The 15,051-nt window shown below is 58.5% G+C and overlaps 2 protein-coding genes and 1 long non-coding RNA gene across 5 annotated transcripts; all 3 read right to left on the bottom strand.

Moving 5' to 3' along the window:
* Positions 1-782: 782 nt before the first annotated feature.
* SYNGR2 (synaptogyrin 2) lies at positions 783-4,719 on the bottom strand. The gene is made up of 4 exons (XM_036110485.2): positions 4,562-4,719; positions 2,550-2,787; positions 1,998-2,137; positions 783-1,908 (listed from the first exon to the last, which is right to left on the bottom strand). Exons 1-4 carry the CDS (start codon positions 4,658-4,660, stop codon positions 1,711-1,713), a joined length of 675 nt encoding a protein of 224 aa, XP_035966378.1. The 5' UTR covers positions 4,661-4,719; the 3' UTR covers positions 783-1,710.
* C2H17orf99 (chromosome 2 C17orf99 homolog) lies at positions 2,684-15,051 on the bottom strand. Of its 3 annotated transcripts, none has more exons than XM_078066194.1 (5): positions 14,822-15,051; positions 8,640-8,939; positions 7,192-7,461; positions 6,969-7,065; positions 2,684-2,787 (listed from the first exon to the last, which is right to left on the bottom strand). In XM_078066194.1, exons 1-5 carry the CDS (start codon positions 15,003-15,005, stop codon positions 2,775-2,777), a joined length of 864 nt encoding a protein of 287 aa, XP_077922320.1. In that variant the 5' UTR covers positions 15,006-15,051; the 3' UTR covers positions 2,684-2,774. The 3 variants fall into 3 exon arrangements, with proteins under 3 accessions (XP_077922320.1, XP_035966375.1, XP_035966376.1); XM_036110482.2 differs by lacking the exon at positions 2,684-2,787 and adding an exon at positions 5,309-5,950 and having other exon boundaries at positions 6,969-7,060; XM_036110483.2 differs by lacking the exon at positions 2,684-2,787 and adding an exon at positions 5,812-5,950 and having other exon boundaries at positions 14,822-15,050.
* Positions 9,437-12,286, bottom strand: LOC144380902 (uncharacterized). The gene is made up of 2 exons (XR_013445261.1): positions 10,225-12,286; positions 9,437-10,193 (listed from the first exon to the last, which is right to left on the bottom strand). It is a non-coding gene; the product is annotated as an uncharacterized LOC144380902 (long non-coding RNA).

Genomic DNA, 15,051 nt, shown 5'->3' with positions numbered 1-15,051 from the left:
AGCTCAGCTGTACCTTGTAAAATGGGCTGTCAGCGGCTTGCATGGAAGCAAGAATCCGCTGGGGTGGGTGAGCCCCCGTCCGCCACGCCGGTGCAGATGGGATCAGGGTTCTGGGGTGGCCTCCCTGCCCTGGCTTGCCTCTCCCCTTTGTTCTACTCCAGCTTGCCGGTGACTGGTCCTGAGTCACAGGTGGTCATAGAACCGTATTAATTGCTACTCAGGATTTTCAAACTAACAGGCCCACTTTTGACAGTCCCAGCTCCAAAAGGGAAATGAGGTGCTTCGGGTGCCCTGGCCCCTCCTGCCAGAGATGGGCTCGCTCCCTTGGAGCGGGCCATCCTAGGATGGGCTCCGGTGCTAACAACCCCCGTCTGCAGGCAGGAAGTGGAGGACTGGGCCTCGCCAGGGGACTCCTCACTCTGCTAGGAGGGGTTGGGAAGGAAAGGGTTACCAGGGAAGGGGCATTCAGTGGGGCAGCTCCCTGGTGCCCCCACCCCAGCTCTAACAAGGGCACAGCAAGGCCCTGGCAAGGCAGTCCAGAGAAACTGTCTTGTTTACAAGCTGAGCACAGTTGCTATTTTAAGATGCTGATGGACGGCAGCGTGAGGCATGAGACCCCAGACGAGGCAGTGTGTGCGCATGCGTGCGTGAGGCGTACCAGCGGGGCAGGCTGCCGGGACTATTCAAAACCAAGTTCGTAAAGCACCCCCCTCCCAGGGTGCACCCCAGAGTGGAATTTCTCTTCGACCTCTAGGCTAAGGCCCAACGAATGACAATGGAGATTATGAACGAGGAAAACATTTATTCTGTCTTGGAATCCGTCTACTAGAACCAGGGATCTGTGCATCTTATCCCCAAGGCTTCTTAATACATTCAGAACAGCCCGGGGGCTATGGGAGCACCCCACACCTAACAGTGGCAGAATATTTACATAAAGCTGGGCGTTTCTGGTCAGGCAAAGTCCCTCCCTGTTGCCAAGGGGTGGGAACAAGGAGAAGGGAGTGCTACCCCATGCCCCTGTGGCAAGCATCCTTCCAGGCCCCCCACTCCTCCCGCCGCCACCGCTGTCAGGGGACCAGCCCAGAGGCACAAGCACAGGGTAGGGACCCCAGACCCAAGAGCGAGCAGACAGGACAGCAGTGAGCACTGGGCTGCCAGCTCCCAGAGCAGGCAGGGGGCTGTGGGCACGACAGCGCCAGGAGGTGGGAAACAAACCTGAGTGAGCAGGAAAGGGGGCCCCCGGCCAGCACCAGCAGCAGAGCAGGCGGAAGGCTCGCAGCCTCATCTTTGGCACAGAACCCCAAGTAACCGCGGCCACCACAGCCTGGACCTGAGCCCGGCTCCTCTGGGCGGGGGAGAAGCTAAGGCACTTGTCAAAACAGCATGTCGGGCAGGTCTAGCTATTTCAGGTGGGGATGGGATCATTAAAAGCAATAACAAAACGCATCCGGCCAAAAACCCTTTTCTAAAAAATGCCCTTGAGGAGTGGTGGGTGAAGCCCTTGGGGCAGAGGCACTTTGGGCTGGGGCCCCGCAGCAGCAGCCGGGGTGGGGGGAGCAGTGGCCCTCCAGGCTGTGCCCAGGCTCCGAAGGGCCCGGGACAGGAGGAGGGGCCACAGCTCCAGGAGGCGAGGCTCATGGGAGGAGTCCAGATAGGGGGGAGGCCCCCCCGAGCACCCTCTCCGCCTCCCTTACCATCCCCCTCCGAGGCTCAGTACACGGGGGGCGGCTGGTAGCCCTCAGTGGTCTCGGCGTTCTGGGTGAAGGGCGGCTGTTGGTAGTTGTCCACAGATGCACCAGGGTAGGAGGCGTAGGCTGTGCTGGGGTCTGGAGTGGGGTCTACATAGTTCTGGATGAAGTCGTCCACTCCGGCCTTGTAGCGCTGGTAGGCCAAGGAGGCCAGCACACCCTGCAGGGAACCCCGAGTTTTGGGTTCGTCAGCCTCCCACCACCCTTCTCCAAAGATACTGCAACCCTTGTCCGCCCCGGCCCACCTACCCAGGAGAAGATGGAGAAGAAGCTGAAGGTGATGGCTGCCCGGGCCGAGTCGGCCCCCACGAACACATCTTCCTCCTTGGTGGCTGCCCACTGGTTGGTAAGGAAGCAGAAACCAACGAACCACAGGAAGGTCCAGAGAGCTGGGAAGAAGGCCGGGAGGGCAAGGTCAGCTCCATGGAGGAGGCAGCGGCTGTTCGGGGACCCAGGAAGGGCTCCTTGTGGTGGTGGGGGTGCGGGGGAGGCCCTGGGCAAGGATCTCCCAGAAGCCTCCAGGAGTATAAAGGGCACTGATGCAGAAGCCAGGGTGGGGACCGGGGTGCCTGGCTCCAGAGCCCTGTGACCATCACTCAACGCCAGTGGGCTTCGGCAGAGCGACAGAAATCCCTGTGCTGTGCAAACCTGTGTACTCGAGTGGGGCCGCGGACCCCGGGCTGCTCCTGGCCCCTCCCAAGGTTGCCGAGGCCCTGCAATCCCAGAGCCCCAGGGCTTTGGGGAACACTGCCTGCTCCTACTCATCTCCCCAAATAGAATGGGGGCGCTGCTAGCAGGTACCTGAGAAGAGCAGGTCGCTGATAACCAGGTATTTGCGGTCAGTGACGTTGCTGATCTGGGGGAAATAGACATCAACCACGAGGAAAAAGGCTGAGGCCAGGAAGGCCAGCACCCCGATGGCGATGCCATAGCCGCACGCATCCTCGTTGTGGTTGAAAATGCAGTATTTCTGTTTGGACTGGTGGGTATTGCTGTAGCCCTCGCCGAAAATGCACGAGAACACGATCAAGGCAAAGACCTGAGGGGACAGGTGGGGAAGGGCTGAGTGGTCGACAGACAACCCCCGGGGGGGCACACATGATGGGGACCCTGGGCTCTCCCACTGCTGCTGTTGCCCTTTGGGGGATCAGGCGCCATGGCCCTTTCTGAACTTGGGGCGTGAGCTGATAAGCAAGTTGCCTCCTGGTGCAGGTTCCCCGCTTCTCTCTACTCCCCTCTCCCAGGCCACCAGCAGATACCAGCACAGCCACCACCAGCAAGGGCATGGCTGGGGATTCCTGGACTGGGGGCCGGTGGGGAATGGACGGGGATCTCCTGAGAGGGGACTGCCCCGCCCCAGCTGCCTGCCAGGAGGGGTCATTGTGGTTCAGAAGGAGATGGGCCACAAAGTCACAGAAACCCAGGCCTGGAGCCTCACCCACAGATCATCTCCTGCCTGAGTCACCTCTGCCTGAACACCTGGGTGATGGAGAACTCCCCCCGCCCCCCTGCCCTCAGGAAAGGCATGCCAGTGTGCTCTGAGCGGAAGCCCATGCCCCCAGACTCCCACTTCTTGGTGCCCCCTCCAACTCTTTCCTGCTCCAGCCTGGCCTCCCCAGTTGGGCCAGCTGTCTTCCTACAAGGACTACTGGTCTCTTTGGTATCGGGACTCTCCCCTCTGAGGGAAGCCCAGTCTGCTTCCTGCCCATAAGTGAGTCCTGTCTGGAGTGCCTGCCGGAGCACCCCAGGCTGGTCTGACTGGCAGGCCCTGTGGACACCGTTCTGCACTCAGAACCCTGCAGGTCCTAGTTGGGGGTGCAAGGGGGTGTGCCAGCCAGAACTCTGGGAGGGGCTCCAGGCCCTTGGGAACAGCCTCATGTCACCTCATCTCCTCCCTACACTTCAAGGCCACCACCCCATGTCAGCAGATGCAGGGATGCAGGACAGTCTGGACACCTGGCTCTCACTGGGAGGGGCCCAGGCCTCTCCCCTGCCCCGCCCGAACAAGGCCCGTTCAATAGGCTCTGGAGCGAGCAGTCACAAGCCCCACCCCCAGCGGGAGATGAAGCCGGAACTCCGGGATGCTGGGAGCAGTGTGCCAGGCCCCACTCCTGGCACAGCCATCCCAACACACGGGGCATCTGCCCCTTGGAACAGACCCCATGAAGGCATAGCGTGGGCACTTCAGTCCCAGTCCTCTGCCTGCCCATCTCTAACACCTTGTCCAACTTTGGGAGCTGGTTGTCCAAGAGCCTGTGACCCCCCCAACCCCCCCCAACCTGGTGCTGGAGGGCTCCCCTACCTCACAGGATACATCCTGGGGTCACCTGATCTTGGGTGGGGAAGCAGACCTGCTCCCGAGTGGAAGGGAGATGCTGTTTCAGGAGGCCATATTGCCCCAGTACCCCACGCGGCTTGGGAAAGCCCCTTCCCGGCTAATTCCCCCAGCACCGAGTCTCAGGACGCCGGCCACCTGTCCTGGAGCTGCCCCAAGCTCCTCCCACCGCCAGCAGGGCGACAGGCCTGCTCCCCGCGGCGCCTCCGGGCCACCCCAACCCGAGCCCGGCCGGTGGGGGGCAGCGAGGACCGGGGGAAGGTGGGGGAAGTTGGGGCCCGTGGGTGGGAGCCGACCGGGCCCTGGTCATGGAGGGCGGCGGGGCCCGGGCCCTCTCGCCGGCCCCACGCGCGCCACCCGCACCCTCCCGGCCTCGGCCGCCGCCACCTGTCGCGCTCGCAGACTCGCGGGAACCCCTCTCCCGCCCGGGCCTGGCGGCCCAGTCCGGTCCCCGGGCCCGGAGTCCCCGCCGGCTCACCAGGCACACGACTCGCGTCACCACCTGCGGCTGCGTCAGGAAGCGCCGCAGGTCGAAGGAGCCGCCCGCCTTGGCCGCGCCGTAGGCCCCGCTCTCCATGTCGCCTTCGCCACCGCCGTCGCCGCCGCCGCCGCCGCCGCGGACCGCCGAGGACTCAGCCACCGCCCCGCCCCGGCACTGCCCCGCCCCCGGGGCGTGGCCAACATGGCCCCAGGGACCGAGGGCAAAGTGCGGCCCGGCGCCAGTGGCGAGTGGAGCGGGCGGGGCCTGCGTTCCGGCAGGGAACAGCCGTCCAGCCCAGCTGGTGGCCCGGGCCGCGTCCCCCTGCTCCCAGGAAGGCGCCAGAGAGTGCTCAGAAAGAGAGGGAGGCGCGGAGGGCCCGCCCCTCTGCCCCACCCACACTTGCCCCTGCCGTCCCGCCTTCTTCTCCGGGAAGCTCGTCCAATACCAAAGGGGCCAGTCAGTAGTCCTTGTAGGAAGACAGCCTCACCTGCCCAGGACCCAGGCTCACAAGCACCCCCTCTTCTCTCCCCATTCCATCCAAAACCCCAGGCCACAGCCTGGACGCACTCCCTGACTGGCCCGTCACTCTTTGCTTCTCTCTGGAGCTAAGCCTGGGGTGGCGTCGAGCCCCCCCCCCCGCCCCGCCCCCGCCAAATCTTCCCCGGCTGGACCAGGTCCCGAGTATGTATGACTTCAGACTTCCATGCCCAAGATGGTGTGCGGACAGAAACAAAGTTTCCAGGGTGACAGGCAGAGGACAGGGTTTAATCCAATTCTCCTCCCCCAACACACCCCCAAATGGTTTAGAGCTTCTGAACAGAGAAGGCTGAGTGGGAATGGGGTGGGGGGTGCATTCTCTAGGGGCCACCAGCGGACAGGCAGGGGAAAACTCCAGACGCTTTTTGCTAGTTGCAGGTGAGGATTAATGAGGGGGTGCTGGCCAGGGGAGGGCTGAGTCCTCCCAGGTGAGCTGGACAGTGACAGGTGAGTAGGTTGGGCCAGAGGACTAGGCCACCAGGAGATGGGAGTGCCACTCCTGGGAAGAGGGGAACAGCTGTGGGGGTGGTGGGTTGGTGCAGCTGGGCCTTTTCACAATGTACCCCACTTTCCCCAGACCTGCATGGATGGTGACAAGCAGCTGAGGGGTGAGGACAGGGGCCACACAGAGCCCCCCCTTCCTATGGACTTCCCCTTCCATCACAGCCCACCCCATCCTAAAATCCTCAGCCTAACACCATGTGCGTTCATGGGTTAGGGGAGCACCAGGTTCCAAGAATCCGGGCTGGCAGGTTTTTCTTCACGCAAATGGTGGGTCCTTTCTGTAGTGGACAAAGACCAGGGCCCTCCTGAGAGGACTCTGCCAAGCCTGCCTCTTCTGGTCACAGCCTTGATGACAAAGGAGTTAAGATTCCAGGTTAGGCAAACACACATCTCAGCCACCCCCTCCCAAGGCCTCTGGGAGTTTTAGGGTGCCAAGTGCATCAGCACCCTGGGCAGCAGAAGGGCTGTAAGGCTTAGTCACCCCACTAAATGAAGGGGGAGGGAACTGAATCACCAAGAGGACAAGCGCTGGCCCCTGGTCTCATGGCGAGTGAGAGCCTGGTCTCTATATCCCATTTTATAGAAGGGAACACAGAGGCTCAGAGAGGTGACACAGCTCTCCCACGAGTCTGGCCTCTGGAAGGGACAGAGACGGGAGGGGGGACCCAGAGGTGAGACAAGAGGAGTACCAAGGACAGACAATGGCCACTGAGAAGCCTGGCCAGGGAGGGAGGAAGGCAACCAGGAGATGGCAGTATCCTAGAGGCCCAGGGAGGTGAGAAGTTCACAGGGCACAGGTGACGGCTGCCAAAGGCTAGACAGGTGGAGCACACAGAGGCCTGCGGGGCTAGGGGATGGACGACACAAAGGCCCTGGTCACTTTACAAGTCAGTGGAGTGAGAGCCTTGGAGAGGGGACCCTAGGAGGTCTGGCCCTGCCTCTTGTCACCAGCCAGGAAGCACCGGCCTATGTGGTTGCCATGGAGAGCAGAAGCCCCTGATCCACCCTGGTCCCCGGGGGGCATCATCCCTACTCCTGGCGTCCCTCTTCCTCCTCCGACCCCTCAGGAAGACGGGCGAATATGCCCCATCCAGAGGCCAGGGGACTCCATCACAGGGCTGCTGGGAGTGTTGGTCAGGGTCAGATAAAGCCAGGCTGTGTAAGCCGTCAGCAGGCACTTGGCACCCAGTAGGCCCTTCATGAACTTTTGCAAGTCATGCATGATCCATGTGGCCCTTTGTTTGCCCTGGAGGCAGCCCTGTCCTACAAACCCACCACCCGCTGCCTCCAGCCGGGCTCCTGGTGGCCCATATAGGCCACCCACCGTCCTCACTGTCCCCCACATCCTGCACCCATCTCCTACCTGGTCCACAAGGCCCGGCCCAGCAACCAAGAGGTGACAGCGGCAATGGAGGTGAGGCTGCCAGCCAGCGCCACGATGGCCCCCTGGGGCGGCTGTCCTGCGAGGGAGGGGGGTGGTTGAGCTGGCCCCCCTTCTCAGCGCCCTTCCCTGCTCTTGGCCAGGGCGAGGAGGAGCTCTTCCACCTCCCACTGCTGCCCGTCTGGGAACCAAGGGGCCCTCTCACCGGGGGGCACCAGCTTGAAGGGGCTGGACTGGACACTGAGGTCATTTTCAGCCTGGCACTGGAGCCAGGTGGACATGTTGGGAAGGGCGAAGGAGAAGTCGGCAGGCTGCCCATAGCTCGGTCTCTGCTGCATGTGGACGGACCCGTCCTTCCCCACCAGGCGGTAGGTGATGGGTGGGCTGCCCGAGGACACCCGGCAGGAAATCTCTACCCTGGGGCCGGATCCTCTGTCCAGCAAGGTGAAGGTAGCCTGCAGCTGGGACACGGGCTCTGGTAGGGTGGAAGAGGTTAGCACAGGCGTGGCTCGGTGACTTTCACACCCTCTCCCAAGCAAATTCCCTTGTTACAAAATGCCTACTGAGCCTGGAGGCCTAACTGTTATTGCTCCCGCCTCCAAGCAGCCTTCCGGATTACCCCCTCCGTCTTGTGTCTGAGCTTCTATTCTACTTGCAGTGTGTACTACACAATTTCACATTTGGTATATTCTGGGTTGTCAGACTTACCAAATAAAAATACATACAGGATGCCCAGTTAAATTTTAATTTCAGGTAAATAATGACTATGTCCGGTGCAAAATTTATCTGGCAACCCTGTTTACATTCTTTCAGTCTTGGCTCTTTTACTGGAATAGTTCCTTCAGAATAAGAACTGTCACTTACAAGATTCTAGATTCTAGAATCCCCCAGGGCCTTCAGCCTAATGCTGTAAATAGCCTTACGGATGAGTAACAACCACCGCCCCTTGTGGCAAACTGACCACCTACTAGAAGCTTCCGCTGAATCCTTCCTGCCCTCCAGGGGTAGGAACTATTATTATTTTTGTTTTGCTGATGAAGCAACCAGGCCCACAGAGGTTGAGTGACTTGCCCAAGACCCACAGCCTCTAAGTGTCGAGACTTGAACTCTGACCATAGGGCTCCAGACCCTGGGCCCTCCTTCACTAGGCTGGCTCCTCTCAGGGGCGGAGTCAGAGGGCCAGGGGCCCACCACTGGCCTGGGCAACATCCTCCAGCTCCCCTCCCCCCAACCACACCCCGTGCCTCCCACCAGGAAGGACACCTGAGTTAAGATCAGAGAAGAAGTGGGAAGAAGACAGGTTTTGGAGCTGGGGCGACATTCTTAATCACCAAGGCTTTATATAGGCCAGGAACCACAAACCCCACCCTCCAGTTGTAGTGAAGATTCAACTAGATAAAGCACAAAAAATGCCTACTTTATCAGAATGAGGCCAGAGCTCAACTGATGGGGCCCAGGCCCTGGTCACTTCTGCCCACCCCAAAGGCCCCTGCCAGGAGATGGTGCCCTGGGGCCCAGCCAGGAGCTACACTGTTCTGGGCGCAGGCGTAAGGGACCCAGAGTGGCCTTGGAGGTGAGCAACCTGTCCTGTCCCCAGCCTCCTGCCTTCTAGCCCAGACCCTGCCCCCCCTCCAGCCCCCAGTGTGCACTCACTGGTCCACAGCTCCCAGTACATCTGTAGCTTGGTGCTGGCTGAATGCTCGCCCCAGGGGGAGGCCGCCTTGCAGGAGTAAGTGAGCAGGTCTGGCCTGGACTTGAGCGTGATGTTGATGCTGAAGGAGGCCAGGTCTCTGGTCTTCACCACCTTCTTGGCGACCTCGGTGCCCTGACTCCCCCAGAGGGAGTAGGTGATGGGCGGGGGTGCCTGGGGTGAGTGGCACGTTATGGCCACCCTGCGGCCTCTGGGGAAAACCTCCAGGACTTTGTAGGCAATGAAGGTCTCAGGGGTGACTTCTGGCAGGTGAAAGTGTCCAAGGGGGAAGAAGGAAACCAATATTGATCAAGCACCTTAAGAAAATGCCGGTTTTGCGGTTCCTCAAAAAGTTAAAAAATTATCATATGACCTAGCAAATCCCACTTCTAGATATGTACCAAAAGAATGGAAAACAGGGACTGTAATGGCTACGTGTGCGCCCAGGCTCACAGCAGCACTATTCACGCTAGCCAGCAGGTGGAAGTAGCCCACGCGTCCGTCCGTGGATGAATGGATAAGTCAACCCTGGCCTGGCCACATGATGGAATAGTCCTCACCCATAAAAAGCAATGAAGTTCTGATCCATGCTATAGCATGGACGAGCCTTAGAAACATCACGTCGAGGGAGGTAAGTCAGACACAGAAGGTGAACTATCTTCGATTCCATTCACATGAAACGTCCCGAATAGGAAAATCCCGAAACAGAAAGCAGATTGCCGGTTGACAGGGGCTGGGGGAGGGGCAGATGGGGAGTGACTGCTTGTGGGTTGGGGCTTTCATTTTGGGGTGATGGAAATGTTTTGGAACTAGATAGGGTGATGGTTGCACAACACTGTGAATGCACTAAACGCTACTGAATCGTCACTTTAAAATGGTTAATTTTGTGTTATGTGAATTTCACCCCAATTTTGAAAAGGAAGGAAGGAAGGAAGGCAAGAAGGAAGGCAGGAAGGGAGGCAGGCCTCCTGGATAAAAGTCTGTCTCTGGGGTTTAGATTCTTTTTGCCCAGAATATTTTCCTACAAAAATAAAATGAAATTAGGACATGAGTAGGAAGCACGGAGAAGTTTGGGACACAGGTCAGGAGAGCCGACACTGAATTCAACTTCTAGATTCAATGAGCTGGTCGACTGTAAGTGGCAGGGGAGAGGTGCTGGAGTCCTTCTTGCACATCACCATATGCAAGAAGGTGGCCCAAGGCAGGAGACCAGAAATCTACTGTTTGTTGGCTGAACGACTCCCTCCCACGAGAAGGCAGTTACTTGGTTGCACGCTGAACTGGTATCAGAGGCCTCCTCTCAGTGCCAGACCCAGCAGGGGACCTGGGATGCAGGGGAGCTGGCCAGGCCCCGGAGAGGTCAACATCTGGTTTAAAGGGACAGTCAGAAGGAGAGGGTAGAGGGTAGGACCCAGATCAATAGGGTTGAGCTGAGCCAGAGAGAAAGAGGCCACTTGGGAAAGCAGGATTTCCAGAGAGCAGGGAGGCCCTCACAGGAGACTGGATGCTTCCAGCACCTGGGGGACGCAGGACCAGATGCTGGAGCACCTGGGGGACGCAGGGCCGGACCCACTCTCCAGCAGCACCCTGCATTCTTCCATCAACACTGCCTCTCTGCTTGGAAGTAACTAACTGCTCTGTTTTGCAGGTGGATCCTGGAGTTGATCTGATGCAGAAGATGTTTCTAAGAGCTTCTCTTGCAGCCCATACTGAATTCTTCCAGACAGAGGTTGGGTGGAAACAAAGCTGCCCCTCAAGGGGGTTTGGGAGGGAGGCTGCATTGTGGGCAACATTCTATGCCTGTTCAAGGAGAGTGTGTAGGGGCAGCGCTGGGGGGGCGTAGAGGAAAGGGTTGATGAAATCGAAATATCATGTGCCTCATGCATCACCCTTGCCCTGCTGGGTGGGCACACTGGCTCTGGAAACCACACTGCCATCAGAAAACTGCTCACGGAGCAGAGAACTGGAACCAACTAGAAAGTGCTTCCTTCAGAGACATTTCCTAGGAATCCTAAAGGTTCTGACCACTAAGCATATTTCTTTTTAGACCAGTGGTTCTTGGCCAGGGGTGGTTTTGGTTTTGCTTCCAAGGGACCTTTGTGTCTGGAAGCATTTTTGGTTGCCATGAATGGGGGGTGCTCCTGGTATCTAGTAGGTAGAGGCCAGGGATGTCACTAAAATATCCAATAATGCACAGGACAGCCCCATAACGGAATCGTCCAGTTCCGATGTCAAAAGTGTCGAGGTTGAGAAACCATGGTCTTGACAACCACCAGCAGCCTTCCAGAATCAGATTTCTAGCCCTGCCCAGGGCTGCACACACACCAACAGATGTTTTCTCATCTGTTCCTCTTTCTCAACGGCATGAGAACCCCCATAGTTTAGTACTTTTTTTTTTTTTCCAAACAGGCTTTCACACAAAGTCTTGGATTTGAAGTAAGTAAAGCCCTACGGAGCGTCCAGTGTGGTCTCTGGGGCGCCATTTTGCACACTGCCACCAGTAATTTTGTGGATGCAACCTGGGGCCAAAGGGCCAGCTCCTCACTGCCCAGATGCTCTTGGGGCCCGAATCTCCCTCCACAAGGGAAATGGGGGCTCAGGGTGTTCAGTGTGATGACACTTTTCTTCACTCCCTTCATGGAGGGAAATGACTAATAAAAGTTAAAAGAAAAAGCTGGGTTGCTTTGGTTTCCATTTTGAGGGCCAATAATAGAAGCTTGATTTACATAAACTCACAGACCAGAGTCACTTCTGACTGCACTAGGCCACAGGGCATTCACTTTATATTCTAACAAGACTGGTGTGGTCTTTGTTGATCGTTTAGTTTATGCATTTAACCCAGCAATAATGAGAGGGCTGGCATTCAATTAAAAATTCATCATGTGCATTAGAGCATTGGAGGATGGGACAGCACACTCAATGTGATGAAGAGACAGGCCCACGCTCAGACTGGAAGCTGAGCCAAGCTGGGCTGGGCTGAGTGGGTGGCCGCGCAGAGCCTCCTTCTGTTGCTAAGGAGAGAAGGAAGCCCCTTGGGGTGAATGCGGGGACCTTGGAGCTGCCGCCCCAAGGCTCAGAGGCCCTTCAGGATCGCCCCTGCCTGTCTCCAGGCTTGTGTCTGTGATAACCAGAGGCTTAGAGATCTGAGTCCCAACCCTAGAGATCCAATGTATTAGACCTAAGGGGGAGGGGGGGTTGTTCCGGGATCTGATTTTGAACAAGCAGCCCACGTGTTGAGGGTTGAATTATGGCTTCCAAAAAAGATATGGTCAAGCCCTATCGCCCGGGTCCTGTGAATGGGGCCTTATTTGGAAATAGGGTCTTTACAGATGCACTCCGGGGATCCATGGTGGATTAGGGTGGCCCTACTAAGAGAAGAGACAGAGACGCACACACACGCAGGGAGAGGCCACATGAAGAGGCAGGCAGAGATTGGAGGGATGCTGTCACCAGCCACGAACTCCAAGGACTGCCAGGAGCCACCGGAAGCCAGGAGAGAGGAGGCCTGGGTCAGCTTCTCCCTGCCGACACCCCCATCTCTGACCTCTAGCCTCCAGAACTAGGAGAGAATGACTTGTTGTTATTTTAAACCCCCCAGTGTGTGGTAATTCCTTACGGCAGTCCCAGGAAGTTACGACAGCAGCCCCTCCAAGGGGTTCTTCTGAACATCGCTGAGAAACTCCACACAGGTTTTAGGAATACATGGAGGACAATCCGTCAAGGTTCCTTGGCTCGCTCTCAGGGGGACGATCTAGTTTGAAACCGTGCTTCATCCAGATATCCCCCCTCTGAGTGAGAACACTGTTGTGTGTTCATGGCAGCCCCACAGGATGCCCCAGGCCCCCAGGTCATCCTCCCTGCCCTGCCCCACGTCTTAGGAGGCTCTGCACATCCACCATCACCCCACCACCTCCCCAACCTTCCCGACCCTGGCATCCTCCCGCGGAGCCCTCAGGAATGTAGGTTCAGTCGGCACTCCGACACCTCACCGACACCTACGGGAACCAGCCTCCCCCGCACCCAGGGCAGGGCCTACCCCGCGGTTGTCTCAGATGATGGGGTCCCCACAGCCTCCCCAGCACTGACCTGGGAGGAGAGGGGTGGATATCCTCTTGGCATTTCTGGACTATTCTCCCTCCTCACTCCCTAAACACCAGGCTTGAACCTCATGTCTTCAGACGTATTCTACCCTGCTCCCCCGGGTTAGTTACCTAGAAACACGCATCATTCCTTGAAGATTCCTGCCCCCCGTTCCTACCACTCTCAATACCACACCGGCCACAATGCCTGGGGATTTCAAAATACATAGAGATCGTCTTTCCAACACCCTGGCTCTTCAGTTCCTCAACTTCCCATCTCTTGTGCCCCACTTCTTGCCCCCACGGGAGTGTTTAGCTGCATAAGATTCCATGGTAAGGCTGCACTTTATTTGGTCAATCCTTCGAGTTGCTCAGGCCAAAAACTTTGGGATCATCTTCTCTGGCTCTGTCTTTCCCATCCCATCCTCCCAGCACGCGCTGCTGGCCTGACCTTCAGGATATATCTTGATCACTTCTCCCGGGGGCTCTGGCTATCACCCAATCTCTCCTCTGGATCCCAGGAACAGCCTGATGGCTCCCTGGGATTCTACCCATGGTCCCCATCCCGTCTCTTCTCAACACAGCAGCCTTGAAGGGCAAACCAGACCTTGGCTTCCATGAAAACCCCACCCCCTGTAGCGATGTCCACTGAGCACTCCCTACTCAACCCTCCTCCCCATTGAGCTCTCCCCTCCCCACTGCTTCCTGCAGTCAGCACTCAGGCCTCCCAGGCTTTACTGGCTCCTTTGTGTCCCTGCTTGGGTGTCCCCTTCTCCCAATGACAATCTCCCAGTGACAATCTCCCAATACATGCTGACCCTCCCCATCCCCCCGTGCTCCCTTCCACTCCTCCCTGCTTGCTTCTCTCTAGGACTTACTGGGTTCCAACACACTGTGGAAGGCGCTTATTGTCCCTATCATCTGTCATCTGTCTCCCCACCCCCGCGGCCCCGCTGGAATGTAAGCTATGGGAAGGTGGGGATCTTTGTTTTTTTCTGCACCCTGTGGACCCATCTTGGGGCCTAGAACAGTGCCAGGCACCAAACAGGTGCTCCTACAGTCTCTGTTGAACGAATGAATGATTTCCCAGCTGGCCTCTCCGGAGTTTAGTTAGCAAGGCTTGTTGGGCAAGAGTCTGAGCAGAAGTCAGGGGCGGAGGGGGGCCCACCAGCCCTGGCCAGGTACTTCCCGAAACGGGGACGCAAATGTCTAACGCCTCCAGCCGCTCTCTTTTTAGCAGAAACACCAGGACTGACGTGTTTGTTTTTAAAGCAAATGAGGAAATGATAATTGCTTGTGCCGCATTCAAGCGAGACCCACCCTTCAGTGGAATAGAGACAGATGCCAGCTCTGTGACCCGGTGGCCCCGGCGAGGTGAGGGTGGAGACAAGTCAGGGGGGAACACCACCCCCCAGCCTGGTGGAGAGGAGGAGGTAACCCACCACCCTGACCTTAAGGGTCACAGGGCTAGAAATGGGGGTGGGGGTGTGGAAGGGGGAGAGCTGGAGAAGGCGGGGAGGAGGCAGGCATGGAGGAGGGACCAGGAGCGTCCCCTCCCCCTGGCTCTGTACCACCCCCTGGTGGAGAAGGGGCCCCGCGCCCTCCAGCTGCCTCTGAGAGTAAGCCAGACTCCGTTTGCAGGACCTCTGGGGAAGCCTGGACTTCCTTGGCCCCAGTGCCCCGCCGGGTGCCCCCAGCCCTCACTGGAATCACACCCACCCGGCAGATCTGCTCCAGATCGGGCACCCGGGGTAGATTGACTGGGATGTACCTGCCCAGGGACACGCTCTCGGCTCCCCTTCCTCCCCCCACCGGAGCCCAGCTGGAAGCCAGCTCTCTCCTTGCCCCAAGTCCCCTGGAGGTCCCCCACTGGCCTGCCCACCTGCTCCTCTCCATGCCCTCCAGGGCCCTGCAGGGGTTGAGGCCAGTTCCAGAATTGTCCATCTGTCCACCACCAGGCACACCATCAGCAACCTCCGCCAGCCACGGCACCCCCCACGGCACCCCCCACGGCACCCCCCACGGCACCCCCCGTCTCCCTCCAGCGTGCTGGGCTACTCACCTACCTCCTGCCGCGCAGAGAAGCCGCTGGTGCCTGGAAGTGGGGGGAGGTTGTGAAGGGAGTAAGCAGGGAGCCCAGGGTGGAGGGGAGGCCGGAGACCACCCAGAGAGCCTCCTGCCAAGGACAGAAGGGAGGCTAGGACTCAACAAGTGTCTCCGCTCGCAGAAGCTCTTTTGAGGCCACAACATTCAGCATCATCAGCCGTTTTGTGGATGAATAAATAGTGGGCCCAGC

This window comes from Halichoerus grypus, chromosome 2, assembly GCF_964656455.1.
Source record: "Halichoerus grypus chromosome 2, mHalGry1.hap1.1, whole genome shotgun sequence".
Lineage (NCBI taxonomy): Eukaryota > Metazoa > Chordata > Mammalia > Carnivora > Phocidae > Halichoerus > Halichoerus grypus.
Note: the sequence above shows the minus strand (reverse complement) of the source record. Positions and strands in the feature narration are given on the sequence as shown.